This window comes from Eschrichtius robustus, chromosome 16, assembly GCF_028021215.1.
Source record: "Eschrichtius robustus isolate mEscRob2 chromosome 16, mEscRob2.pri, whole genome shotgun sequence".
Classification (NCBI taxonomy): domain Eukaryota; kingdom Metazoa; phylum Chordata; class Mammalia; order Artiodactyla; family Eschrichtiidae; genus Eschrichtius; species Eschrichtius robustus.
The window spans coordinates 92,264,425-92,278,181 of NC_090839.1; the positions used below are offsets into that span (position 1 = coordinate 92,264,425).

The window sequence follows — 13,757 nt, forward strand, 5'->3', positions numbered from 1 at the left end:
CTGGGAGCACCCGCCGTGTGCCAAGGACCGGGCCAGCAATGTCACACACACACAGTCCTCACGACAGCTCCGGGCGGGTGGCCGGGGCCCAGGGAGGTTGAGCCACTTGGCTGAGGTCACGGAGCTGGCAAGAGGGGCTGCTTGCCCACTGGTCCCAGCCCCACAGGCCCCTCTGCCCGTGGCCAGGCTCTTCTGACGTAACAAAGTCAGGCAGTGAGGACAACACACCTGCAGGTGGGACAGAGCCTCAGAGCAGGTCAGAGGGGCTGCCGGCCTCACGGGCCTGGCCCTGCTGACGGGGAAGCGTGGGTGCTCCGAGGAGGGGACCGCGGGCCACCTCTCCATCTCTGACAAAAACCTGGCTCCGGATTCCAGGCCGCACTGCGTGGGGCCAGGGGTGGCCACGGAGGCCGGCTGTCTCACCCACATGCTCTGGCTCCGGTGTTCTCACCTGTGAAATGGCCCCAGCGGTCCAAGCCGCAGGGTGGCGGCCCCCAGAGCAGCTGAGCGGCCTGGGGGCAGGAACCCTTTAACAACCTCCCTGGAGCCCAGAGCCGGTCAGGGTCTGTGCCTCCCCAGCCTGCACCCAGAGGCTGCTGCCAGCTCTGGTCTCAGGGACACACCCAGGGGGCTCCCGGGAGCAGCAGGCCGGGGTGCGGGCTCTCCCGGGGCTGCTGCGGGGGTCTGCTCAGCTGGGGGAAGACAGCGAGCGAGCAGCTCGGGGTGACAGTGACCGCGCCGTGCCGAGCGCGTCCGTCCCCGCACCTGATTCCACAGAAGGGAGCTCGGGGACTGGGGGGGGGAAGAGCCGGCGGAGGCCACACGGAAGCTGGGGGTGGGGCTCAAGCCCAGTGGCTGGCGCTGAAGCACAGGCCCTTGGTTACAAGGTGCCACCCTGGTCAGCCCGGCAGAGGTGGGGCGGGAGGGCTGCCAGTGTTCAGAACCCCCAACAAGCAGCACATCTCCTTGCAAGCTTGACCCTCCTTCCGAGGCCGAGGCCAAGGCCAAGGCCAAGTGCTGACCCACCTGACCCTCCAAGGTCAGTGGGGTAAGAAGGGGGCAGCATCCCGAGGACAGGGCACCCCCTCCCCCGCCAGCAGGCCCAGGTTGGCCGGGCCCCTGGCTCTGGCTTTCAGGAGAGTCTGCTTACTGGCTTTGCCCCCGGACCCAGGCAGACCCCATCTCTCCCACCCGCTGCGAGCTCACCTTAGAGCCCCAGCCAAGAGAGCCGCCCGGGGAAGGGGGGCCGCGTCCACCGACAGGGGCTCCTGATCAGGGCAGTAGGGGCCTTGGGAACTCCACCCACCACTCAGAAAGGGAGCCCGCCTGCCTCCACCTGCCTGAGCCCTCCGCGCGCAGCCCTGCAGACCCACTCACGAGCAGCATCCGACGGTGACCCCGCCCCCAGGGGGGCTACAGCCACGGGGGCTAGGATGCGGGGGGCGGCGCATGCAGCGGCCCACAGCCCTCCGGGCCGGGGAAGGAGGGAGGGTTGGCCCAAAGCACCAACCGTGCAGCAAGACAACGTGAAACCAGAAAACTCTTTATTGAAAGGTACAAAAGCGTCATGGCAGAGATGTACAGCAATAAATTAGGTGTGGCCGGGAGGGGACGGGCGGGCGTGGGCCGCACGTCACACCACAGGGGCCACGACATAGGGTCTCTTCTCAATAATTTATATCATGATAAAAGCAGCACAAAAATAAATATTGAAATGAAACTGCTGAGTGGCCAGAGGTGCGGGAAACGGGAGCGGGGCTTACGCAGGGCCCTGTCGCCCGGACGGCGAGTGAGCCGGAAGCACGGGGGACGGGAAACCAGCCCCCCCCAGCCAGGGGGCTGTGCCTGTTTCCTTAAATTAAAAAATCCATATATTAAAACTGTGACAATGAAATTTCAACGCTCTGAGAGGAGGGGGAGGGATCACGCTGGTCTCCCAGGCCTGGTCCCGGGCAGTGGAGGCTGCGGGATCGGGTGCTCGGAGAGCCCAGGCCGCCCGCCCCGTGGGGGCACCCGGCTGGGGCGCGGCCCAAGGGCAGCGGTGGGCGGCGAGCGGCCAACTTGAGAAGCCAGGTGCGGGCGGTGGTCCCACTCCCACCCACACTCCCAGGCAGCTCTGCCCTAGAGAGGCTTACGGTATCAAATAGGAAGAAAAGGTATGAAAATCTGTACGATAAAATGTGTATATAATTTTATATATATATATACTTTTCTCTCTTTTAAATATCCCCATGGTCCTTATTGATATCCAATGTGGATTACCTACCATGGCTATGGTATCAACAGCTTCTTTACACACCGGCCGTGGCTCTGGAAGGACCCAGACGCCCCAGACCCTGCGCCTTCTCCCAGGACAGGGGGACGCTTTCTGTCTGTAGCCCTTGGGGCCCTCCCCCCTCCCCCCACTCCTCCCGGGGGCGGCTGGCACCCTGCGCAGGGGCTTTGCAGCTTGCTGGGGGGCTTACTAAATGGTGGGAGGCAAGCCAAGAGGAAACCACGAGCTGGAGCCCAGGGCTTCTGGCCTGTGGTGGGCTCGGCCCCGGCATCTTCCCAGGTGGGGCAGGAAGGGGCGGCCCCTGCCTAGCCACGTGGGAAGCCCCGCAGCGGCTCTCTGGGAAAGGACACCCCAGCAAAGGCCCCCCCCAGTCATCAGTGGCTCCGAGTGCCAGAAAGGAAGAGCAGGTGAAGGGTCCAGGCAATGATTAAGCACCAAGGTTGCAGAGTCCCCGTGTCCTCTGCCGACAGACCGTCCGAGCACTCCCGTCCCAGCACTCCCGGCAGCTGGTCCTTGCCACCTTTCCAGCCCAGTGCCGCCCCCGTCGTCACCTCCCCCCACCATCCACACTCCTCCTTCTCCAACCCCACCCTTCTCCCTGCTCTCATCTCCTCCAGCAGCAGGACCCACAGGCAGGACCACGGGCGCCACTGCCCAGCTCCGCGGCCCGCGCCTGCGGCTGCCGCCGCCACCTTCACGCCTGTTCCACACAGAACGTGCCCGCCCGCCCGCCCCAGGGCGCCCCTCCCCGGCCAGGCGGCTGCTACTCCTCGACGGGGACCTGCCCTAGGTCACCCGACACAGAGGGGAAAACCCAAGGCTCGCCCCAGCCCCATTAACAAGCCGCTCCCCAAGGCCCCCAGAGCTACTGGCAGACTGACGGGAGGACAGGTCCACGTGCACACGTGCTTGCACACACTCGTGTGTACAGGCTCGCACACGCTCTCATGCACATGCAGCCCTTCCTCCACCCGCTCACGGGGCACAGGCCTCTGGCTGAGGCTGAAGCAGGATCCCGGGGTGTTCGGACCCCTTGGGGCACGGTTCCTCCTGGGGCACCCAAGGGCAGTCAGGGCGGTGAGGGGGTCCTGCCCCGGCTGCGGGGCCGAGCAGGGGACGGACGTGCTGCTCGTGGGAGGGGCGGAAGACGTCTGGCCAGGAACCTCCCAAGGACCTTCCCTCCACACATCCCAACTCCCCCAGCGCAAGACAGAGCCCTGGCAACAGCCCTGGGCGAGGCGGCAGGGCCCAGGGGAAGGCGGGGCGCGTGGGCGCGTGCGTGCGCAGAGCAGCTGGCACTCGGGCTCTCGGGATCCTCCTCTTTTCCAGCCACGGCCCGAGCCCGGCACGGGTCCGCGATTTGACTCCGGTGTGAAGGGGTCTGCTCCCCATGGGACCCTCGACCGGCACCCCGGGGCCCCGCCCCTCAGCCAGGCACTAGGAGGCGGCCGAGAAGGGCACGGAGCTGGAGGAGAGGTCGGCGGACTTGACGATGGTGATGACGCTGGTGGTGGCCACCTTGGTGGGCGTGACGGGGCCGCGGGCCACGGTGCGGGCGAAGGTCTGCAGGGCCTCGTACTTGGAGCGCAGGGCGTCCAGCTCGAGCTTCATGCTGCTGTTCTCCCGGGCCAGCTTCTCCACCTCCCGCTGCAGCTCCACGCGCTGCCGCTCCAGCTCCTCCTTCTGCGTCACGCGCTTGATGCGGCAGCTGGCCGCGTAGCCGCGGTTCTTGAGCGTGCGGCGCCGCTGCTTCAGGCGGACCACCTCCTCCTTGGTGAGGCCGCGCAGGTGCTGGTTCAGCTCCCGCACCGACATGGACACCAGCTCATCGTCGCTGAGCACCGGGGCGTTCTCGCCCGCCTCCTTCTTGACCTGTGGGGCCGCAGCGCACGGTCAGGGCGGGGACGGCAACACAGGCCGCGAGCGCGAGGGCTCGGCTCCCTTCCCCTCTGCGCCCCAGGCCGGCCCGCCCTCCACCCCGGGAACGGGACGGGCGCCGCGGGGTCGCCCGGCAGCGTGCACGCGGTACCGGGCAGGGTGTCCCCTGAGGGGGGCCGTTGGCCACGCCCGGCCGAGAGCCAGTCGCCCTCCGTCGCCCAAACCCCACGAGGCCGCGGCCCGGCCGTGCCGCCCCCGGACTCTCCAGTGCCTGGTGCGGGGCTGACGGCAACCCCTCCTCCTGCACCCCTCAGGCCCGTTAGGTCCCGCCAAGGCCGGTGGGACGAGGAGACATGGACCCAGCGGGGCCCCAGGAGGGGCCTGGAAGCGCACAGCCCACAGACGCACAGAGAGCCGGCTCTGGCCAGACCCAGCTCTGCTCCTAAGCGGGGAAATGGCCAGCCCCAGGGAGGCAGCACCTGGCGCGGACTCACGGCGCCAGGCCCGGAGCTGCAGCACCCGCTGGCGGGCACCCCACCAGGGGCTCTGCGGGACCAGACGCCACCCTGCCCACGTCCGGGGCTGGGCTGATAAGTACGTCCTGGCCGGCAGGCACCCACCCCTCCACCCCCAGACGCCAGAGCCGGCGTCTCCCGAGGCCACAGCCCCCGACTCTGGCATCGCTTCTCCCAGAGGTACTTCCTCCAGCCCACGGCCCCTCCCCACACCCGGTGACAGACTTCCTTCCTCAACTCTAGGGCGGTCCTGGGGCAGGGGCTTCGGGGGCCGGGAGGGACCTTCTCGGGCCTGTGCCCATCCCACCCCCTTACCTTCAACGCCTTGTTCGCTTTGGGATTAGTCGTCATAACCTGGGTACAGTCACCCGGACAGAACCGCTTGGAAATGGTAACTGAAAATCACAGAGCACAGAAGCGAGTGTGATGAGTTCCTGGCTGGGCACAGGGCAAGCTGCGGTCACAGGTGACCCAAAGCAGGGACGACCCCCTGCAGGGATGCCCCGAGGAGGTTCAGCTCCCCGCTCTGCACTGTCCAGTCGCAGCACCCTGAAAGCAGGGGCATCCTGGCTGGGCCTGAGCCGCTGCCCAGGGGGCCCGGGAGGACACCTGGCCACACCCCCAACTCCAGCAGCGGCCCGCACAGTGGCCTGCATGCACCTTGTCTGGGGCCTGGCAGCCACACGGCTGTCCCACGCTGCCCCCACCCACTGGGCCTGGGCCATGAGCGCCAGCGCCGTGGGCTGGCACCGGGCAAAAGCAGCGGCTGCTTCCTGCTCGGCCTCCGGCCCCGAGCTAGACGTTTGCACCTGTGGCAGGACGCCACGTTCAGGGGTCCAAGTGCGCAGCAGCAAAGCCCCCTCCCGAAAGGCCACACCTAGCTCCTGTGAATCGCCACTGGACCCAGGGACAGCCCCTGCCCTGGCAAGACCTCATCACTCTGGGCCCACCTGGCCCCCCGAGAGGCCAGGTGGGGAGCCCCTGGCTTGCTGAGCTCACCCCAATTACGGGTGGGGGGAGCCCCGCGCCCGCCCTGGCCAGGCCCCACCCTCCCCAGCAGACCTACCTCCGCCAAGGGCACTGCAGCTGTGACATCACCGCCTTCACCTAGGCTGCCCCACAGCCGTGACCTGAGGCCCAGAGCGTGGGCGGGGGCTCCCTACGCCAGCCAGCCTGCGACCAGGGGAGGTGGGAGCCACCGCCTCCAGAGCTCACTGACCGTCTGGCGGGAGCCGTCTCTGCCACCGCCTGCCGCCCGCCAGCCCCCTCCGCCCGCCCTTCTCCTTTTCGCGTCTGCATTGTGTCACACATTCTAATCATTCATGAAAAAGCCAGCCAAAGCATCCCAAGCATGATTCCCCTCTGATAGTTGCCATGGCGACCTTGGGACGTAGCCAACCCCTGATGGTCGTCATGGAAACAGAGAAGCCCACAGCAACAATGGCTTGGGGCAGGCTGAGCAGACAGCACAGGTTGTGGGGGGCAACAAGCAGGCCCCTCGTGCCTGCGGCTGGGGAAGGCATGGGGAGGACCCGGCCCGACTCGCTGGTGCACCGTGTTGCCAGCTTACAGGGTCGGGGTCTGCCCCCCAAGTTCCGAATGCCAGACGAGGTGAACTGAGCAGAGAGAACGTCAGAGAAACACCCAAGGACGGTCTTGGGGCCAGAGATGGAGCCACAACAAAGCCTCCATCTCAAGGTGAGGGAGACCTGGGTGGACGGCCTTGCCCTGCAGCCCTGAGACCCTCGCTGTAGCACTGCCTGGACCCTCCACCCACCCACCCTGCCTCCGCGGCCCGCCACCCTTCACCACCAGAGGGTCTCAGCACCCAGGCCTGTGGACCCCTGGTCGCCCCCCGCAACACAGCCACTCTCCAGGGCGCTGGTGCGGGAGAGCAGGACAGCAGCAGGGCCAGTATGGCCTCCGGGGGGAGCCATGCCCCTCTGTGCTCCTCGCAGCTACATGTGTGCTAAGACAGACATGCAGCCGCTACTCGGGGCAATCCTAGTAGGGAAGTAAGAGCTGCTTCCTGACGGTGGCTTGACCCCTGGCATCTGGGGAGACCCCAGAGTGCCCCACGGGCCACCCCTCCCTCCGGTGCAGGGGTCAACGCTGGGCTGGAGAAGCCACCGGGAGGGCTGGTGGGCCAGGCGCCTGGGAGGCCATGAGAAACTTCTCCACGTTGAGCGAGGAGGAGCCGCTATCATTCCAGCTCGCTCCCAGCACGCCAGGGCATAGCTGGGCGGTGAGTCACCAGCTGTTTACAGAGCTGGGCTCACATTCCCACAGACTGAGGCCCCGCCCACCCACACGGACCAGCTCCCACCCGGTGGGAAAAGGAAGGGCGGGGGGGGGGGCGCCTCCGCTCGGACCCCGAGCAGACCCTCAGTAACGTACCGGCCTGGCCGGGACCCGGGCACCTTCAGGGCAGGGACACCTTCCCTGGGGACCTGCCCACCGTGACACTGCCTGGTGGGTCGCCCATTCCCAGCATGTACATAGGCCTGGGCCTCAGCACCCAGTGGGCTCGGCCCCCTGCCCTCTGCACAGGTCCCACGAGCGTCAGGCGTCCCTGTCCACCAGGTCAAGGTCACCCGGGCAGACCCTCAGGCCACGTCCACCGGCTCTGAGCCCACCTCGTCCACCACCCGGGCTACTGGGGCCCAGGACCACGGGCGAGGAGCCTCGGCAGAGACGGGGAAGAGCGGTCCGGCTGGGGTCCCGGCCGGGGTCTGACCTCGGAGCTTTCCCCGGTTCTCAGGCCTTCTGCGTCCGAGCAGATGGCGCAAACGCGCGTAAACATGGAGCCGAGGGGCCGGTCACCGCTGGGGGTGACGAGGCAGACCCCCTTCTCTCTGCGGGTCTCGATCTTCCCTTCTGAAAAACGAGGAGATCAGAACCAAGGGCCCCAGTGCCAAACGTCCTCAGCTGGGCCACGCAGGTGACGCCGCGAGACACTCCGGCCGAGGGCCGCGCTCTCAACCCCCCGGGCTGCAGGGCCTGTACCAGCACCCCGCCCTGGGGAAAGGTGGCAAGTCCGGGGCGGGAGCAGACACCCAGCGCCCTGCTCAGCATCGTGACCCCACTGCCTTGGCTTCTGCCCCCTCCTCAGGGACCTGCTCCTCCCGGCCTGGTGCCTGCCCGACGGGCTCACACCAAAGTCAGGGCTGCAGGCCCAGGGGCAGGGGCCCTGCTGCGGACTCGGTGCAGGGGTAGGAGCGGCACGGTTACTCACCTCTCGCCCAACACCCAAAACACACAAAGTATTGACCTCACGTCACTTCAGACTTCAGAAAAACAACAGCTCGCTCTTGGAAAGAGGTTCGGAGAAGAGTTTTGTACGTGTGAAGAAGAGTTTATAAAACGACTGGTTTTGAAACAACCGCCCTAAAAGGGTATTTGTGAACCACGGAACATCAGGCAACCTCATGGGCCTCAGAGCTCACACAGGACGGACTGGTCTCTGGGACTCGGCTGGAAGCCGGCTGGGGTGGGAGACAGCAGCCGGGCATGGGCAGGGGTGCTCAGTGCCAGCGCTGCCGCGTCGGAGCCTGGTCACCCCACACGCCTCTCCAACAGCCCCGCACAAGGACGCCCGGGCACTGCGTCCCAGCCGCCGAGTAACGGAAGCTGGCGACGCCACGTGCAGAGAGCCCTCGGGCTCGTCCTGGTGGGGTCACCCCCGAAGCTCGGTGGCCAGCGCTAGACTGGGAGCCGGATGGCGGGGCTGCCCCCCGCTCGCCCCCTCCCCAAGCCCTGAAGGAGCTGCTGGGCCAGACGGCGCGCAGCCAGCACTTCTACCCTAGAGCATCTTCCAGGAGACCGTCAGCCTAACTAAGGCTGGTTTTCAACCCAAAGCCGGAAACTCCATTCTCATGTACAGCTGAACACGGAAGAGGGCTTCCTCTCTAGGAAAAGGGAACCCCAGCAGCCTAGATGGAGGCAATTCAGGTGACCACAGAGTTTGGAGGACCTTCGGGAGCTGGGGTGTCCCTCCCCTTCCGGGCCCATTAGGAACAGGGCAGGCCAGGTAGGCCAGGTCTGACAGTTCAGGACTGATCTTCCAGAAGGCAGGTGAGCCTGGGCCAGGATCACTTCTTACCTTCCCTCTCGCAAATCCCTTCCTCGGTTGTGACCTAGCTCCTGAGGTGACTCACGGCCTGGCCCTCCCCCGTGCGCTCCGGCCCTCGTGGGGCTGGGCCAGGGTCCAGGGCCCGGGGGACATTTTCTCCATCAGGGAAGCCAGCGGCTGACAGGAGCACTGACCCACCCGAACAGCCCCGGCTTTAGATTACCTAGGAGCAAAGGAGGGTTTAGAGTTTCAGATTCTCGCCTAGACTGGACGACTAGCCCGCTTGCCCAGATCGTGAGCTTGAGCGTGAGAAGCCGCGTCTCTGATACCGAGCAGGGTGGGCCCTCGAAACACTGCTCCTGTCCAGCCCGTGCCGTGCCCCTCAGCCCAAGACAAGCGGACGGAGCAGCCCTTCCATTCCCAGGCCTCGAGGGTGTCAGGTCAGAGGAGGGAGGGCAGGTTCCCACTCCCACAGCCGAGAGCAAACCCCAAAGCCAGAAGCCACCGTGACGCGGCTGCCCCCGCTCTGGGGGCTAGGGACCTTCTCACGAGAGACCCCAGGCCGAATGCCCCTCTGGCTGGCCGCACGGCGGGCACCTATCTGCCGAACAAGCACACATCGACTCATCCCACGAACAAACAAGCCGAAGACAGGTCCCAGAACCAGAAGGGCTCCCACCGCCCGGCCCCAGCTCCCCGAGACGGGGTGTGTGTCCTGCCGCACCTCTACGAGCACCCCACCAGCCCGGCCCGCACCCGGCCTCCAGGCTGGCCCTGGCTGGCTGCCCTCCGGCAAGACGTGACTGTCTGCCTGCCTCGGAGGACGTCTGGTCACCTTGCCTTTGCAGCCCGAGGAAGCTGTGTCATCCTGGCTACGTCCAGAGGTGACTCAGGCAGCTGCTGGGCTGACAGCAGGCCGAACGCTGCCCCGCACCCGCCACGCCCCGTGCCCCTCTGCTCCTGCCACCCAGCTTCAGGCCAGGCCCTGCTCCCCTCAAGCCCCCGGGGGGTCCCCCTCTGGCTTCTGTTCTCCCCCAGCCCAGCTGTGCCATGCAGGGCTCCAAGCAGCCCAACCTCCAAGTCCAGCCACGGATGCCCCTGGAGAACCCACAGCCTGCACGGGCCCCGGAGGCTCACCCTCTCTCCACACCTGCCCTCCTCCTGGGTCTCCAGCTCAGGAGATGATGGCCCCCCAGGCCTCACCTCTCCTTCCATGCCCACCTGCTAGGCTCGGCCTGCATCACCCTGTAGATGCTCCGGCCCTACAGCACCGCCTGGGCTCAGGCCCCCTGCATCTCGTCTGGATTCATATCTCGGTCCCTCAGATGCAGCCCCCCGAGCAGGCAGAGGGAGCCCCCCTGCCCAGAGTCCCTCCCGAGTCCGCCTCTCTCCTGACCACCTGTTGCCGTGCCAGGCCTCCCCCCCGCCAAATCTGTGCTGGGTACCCTCCCACTTCTGAGCCCCCTGCCCTCCCCTCCCCCAACCCTGGCATCACCGGAAAGACTCCCCTGCCCTCCCTGTGGTAGGTGGGTGCCCCCTCCTGAGCACACATCGAGGGCTGAGCCCAAGACCTGGTCCTTCTGTCCAAGCCCTGCCTCCCTCGCTGGATGGAGAGCAGGGGACCCTCTTACCTACCTGCTCCCCCCCACTCCTGGCAGGTGAAAGGTCTGCTGCATAAGCAGGTGTGTTAGCACTGCACTGAAGCGAGGGGGCCTGGGGCGGCTTCCACCCCGTCTCCTCTCTGCCCCCTGGCCCAGGGCACCCAGACGGGCAGCGCAGAAAAGCAGGCAGGTGCTGCACAGACCCTGGACACGGGACCCCGCCCCACAGGCAGGCGAGGAGGCTCGGGGCTCAGTTTCCTCACATAAAATGGAGTGTGTGTGTGTGTGTGTGTGTGTGTGTGTGTGTAGACTGAGACCACACAGGTACATTTCTACCTGCTCTAAAATCCTACAATTTTAAGATGACACTTTCAATTTCCTGGAACTGTAAGAAAGAGGAAACATGACGAGTCTGTGACTTATAAAAAGCAAAAGTAAATACCGGAGCAACGCATCTTCCATTAGCAGAGAACAGGGAGGCGGGGAGCAGAGGGGAGCGTGAGTCACTGTTTACTGCTCTGAGGAGCAGCTACACAGAGGACGCTCCCAGCTGGCCGGGGCTCCATTTCCCGTGTGGACTGGACCCGACATCCAGAAAGTCCATCCAGAAACCTTTAGACTCGGGAACAGCCAGCACACGGGCAGGAATTCTAGGTTGCCCGAGATTGTAAACAAACTCTGCAGCTACGGCAGAGCCCGAGAGTGAAAGAACGCACCGCGGTGGACAAAGAATGGTCCGGAAAACGACCTGGCTCACTCGGAGGCAGCCTCAGCTGCAGGGCTGGAGAAAGGGCTGGAACGCAGCAAGCCCCGGAGCCGACTTCCCCAGTAGCCTCGATTCAACTCCCATTTTTAGCAACCACCTTGAAAGTGAGCGATGCTGAACTTGGAAGCCAGCCCTTAAAGGCCAGCTATGCTCGAGCACAAGAGGCAAATGCGCTCTGGGGAGAAGCCTCACTTGTGGTTCTGAGTTGATAAATGTTTTATTTTGGAATAGTGAGAGATCTAGCTTTAAGTCATAAGAGCAGACACCCTCTACCGAGCTGACTCAATCAAACATTCCTACTGGACCCAGGGAGAGAAGTTCTCAGAAAGGTGTCAACCATCCAGGATGCAACAAGCTGCAGGTGTGCCCCACCCATGGCACAGCCCACCTTCAGCTTCCCAGGCCCTCCCACCCGCTTAGACAAACACTTTTTTAAAAAGCGCCATCCCCCTGAAGACATCAGGCTTGGAGACCGGGCTCCAGAGACGGCACATATGGCACACAGCCGTACTTCATTAAGACACCTGTGCAGCAACCGCTGTGCGGGCAAAACCTCGCCAATGCCAATAAAGGGGCAAGGGGAGGGCAGTGGGGCCGCCAAGCCACACTGCGGGGGAGCCACTGATCTGTCACCATGGGCTGGGTGTGGGCACGCGAGTCGCGGGAGCTCCCCGAGTGAGGCCAGGCACCTGGCAAGGGGGTGGTGAGTGCTGGTCAACTCTGAATGAACTGTTAGGGGGAAGATCTCACTTCAGCCTGGGCTACCAGGGCCGTGGGGAAGGTAAACAAGAGCGTAATCATTAACACACGAAAGGGATCAGGGGACTTCCAGCAACCCGAACACCGAGTGCTCCGGGAATGTGGGCAGAAAGTGGGCAAGTGCCGCTTGGGTGAAGACTCCAGGACACGTGGCGCGTGAGGATACTACAACGGGAGACAGGAGACGGAGGGCAAAGCGATGTGCTTTTCCAACGCAGACCCGGGGCCAGAGCCCAACACTTCCCTCCCTCCCGGGTTCCGGAGAAGGTGTGTGGAAGCAGGCAGACTACTGACACATCATCTGTGTCCTGAACTCGGAAGAGGCACCGAAGGACCCGCATTTCCAGTTAGAAGGGATGGAGACCCCCATTCACAGAGAAAAATGAGCCGCGAGCCATGGGGTTCGGGAAGTGACGCGTTCGCCGTCCCCCCCTCCCCACCCCAAGCTCCCACACCGAGGCCTCCCTCCGTGAACCCCGGCAGGTCGGCTGCTCGGACCGCGACCTGGTCGGCGAGGCCCCTTCTCCTCGCCCTGACCACCCTCGGCGCGGTGGGGACCCCGGCGCGGGCAGCGCAGGCCGGGCCTGAGCGCCGCCGGGGCGGGACCGCGCGGCCGAGCCGGGCAGCGCCCAGGTGCGCGAGGCCCGAGTCGCCCCGGTCGCCACGCGCTCCCCGGCACGTGGCCCCCGCTTCCCCCGGAGTTTATCTCCGGGGCCTGAGAGCAAAACAGGTGGGGCGAGCCGGGAGGGGGCACCGGGCCCGCCGGAACGCCGCGCTCCCCACCCGGCCCTCTCCCGGCCCGCCCTGCGCCCGCCGCCTCCGGACACGGGGTGGGGGTCGGGGGTCGGGGTCGCGCTCCCCCTCCCCAGAAGGAAGGCCCCCAGCCCGCGCGGCGCGCTCGGGACGGGACACCTGGCGGCAGGTGCGCCGGCCGGGTAGGGGTCCCGGGGTCCGGCCCAATTTGGTCACGGGTCCGAGGGGGCCGTGACTCAGCGGCTGGCGCCCCCCGCCCGGCCCCCCGGCCCCAGGCCCCTGGCCCAGCCCTGCCCGGCAGCTCCTCACCTGGCGTCGCGCGGGGGGCGCGGGCGCGCGGCGGCTCCTCGCGGGCACGCGCTCTCCTCGCGCTCGCGCTCACTCTCGCGCTCCCCGTCGGCCACCGCCTCCGCCGCGCGCTCCGGCTCGGACTTCGCGAAGAACAACAAGTCCCCCCGCCGCCCGCCGCCAGCCCGCCCGCCCGCCCGCCCGGCTCCCCAGCATCTGACACCGCTTCCGGGATCGGCGTCGGCGCGCGTCACGCCGCCCCGCCCACCGCGCGCACCGCCCCCGCCCACCCGCCGCGCGCGCGCCAGCGCCCCGCCCACCCGAGGCACCGCCCGCCGACGCGCGCCGACGCCCCGCCCCAAGGTTCCAACCACCCGGAGGCTCCGTCCCCGCGCCCACCTGTGCAAGGCGGGCTGGCGGTACCTATGACCGCAGGTGCAGTGCGCGCTGCTTGGTGGCGGCCCCGGCGTGCGCTGCGCCCCACACGTGGCGGCAGTCGTCCCCATACGTCGAACCGAGCCGGGAGCACCCCCATTCTCCCTCGAACTCGCCCTCTCTCAGCTCTGGGGAAGGGCAGGCTCCTGTTTGGACTCCACATCCGTATTCTCCAGTTGGCCTCCCCTAACCCTAACCCTAAACACCCCACCGCCCACCCCCGCGCATCCCTTAGCCTCACCAGGGCCCTCGGAGACCCCGCCCTCCCCATGAGTGGTCGCAGCGGAAGCCCGTGTCTGGGGACGGTCTAGTGGTCTTATCACAAGAGGAGATGGGTCCAGGGACACACACACCTCCCTGTCTTCGGGGTAGGCCGGCCCCACAAATGAGGAAAGGGCACCTGGAGTCCCCTCCT

The 13,757-nt window shown here is 66.2% G+C and overlaps 1 protein-coding gene across 2 annotated transcripts; it reads right to left on the reverse strand.

Annotated features, from left to right (window-relative positions):
- Positions 1–1,527: 1,527 nt before the first annotated feature.
- Positions 1,528–13,073, reverse strand: MAFK (MAF bZIP transcription factor K). Of its 2 annotated transcripts, none has more exons than XM_068524146.1 (3): positions 12,929–13,073; positions 4,984–5,063; positions 1,528–4,147 (listed from the first exon to the last, which is right to left on the reverse strand). In XM_068524146.1, the coding sequence occupies exons 2-3, from the start codon at positions 5,017–5,019 to the stop codon at positions 3,713–3,715; spliced, it is 471 nt and encodes a 156-aa protein (XP_068380247.1). In that variant the 5' UTR covers positions 5,020–5,063; positions 12,929–13,073; the 3' UTR covers positions 1,528–3,712. The 2 variants fall into 2 exon arrangements, with proteins under 2 accessions (XP_068380247.1, XP_068380248.1); XM_068524147.1 differs by lacking the exon at positions 12,929–13,073 and adding an exon at positions 5,735–6,421.
- Between the last annotated feature and the right edge of the window lie 684 nt (positions 13,074–13,757).

Coding starts and splice junctions, on each gene's coding strand:
- MAFK (XM_068524146.1), bottom strand. CDS start 5,019: ATGACGACTAATCCCAAAGCGAACAAGGCGTTGAAG. Junction 4,148..4,983: donor AAGCGAACAAGGCGTTGAAG/GTAAGGGGGTGG, acceptor GCGGCCCCACAG/GTCAAGAAGGAGGCGGGCGA.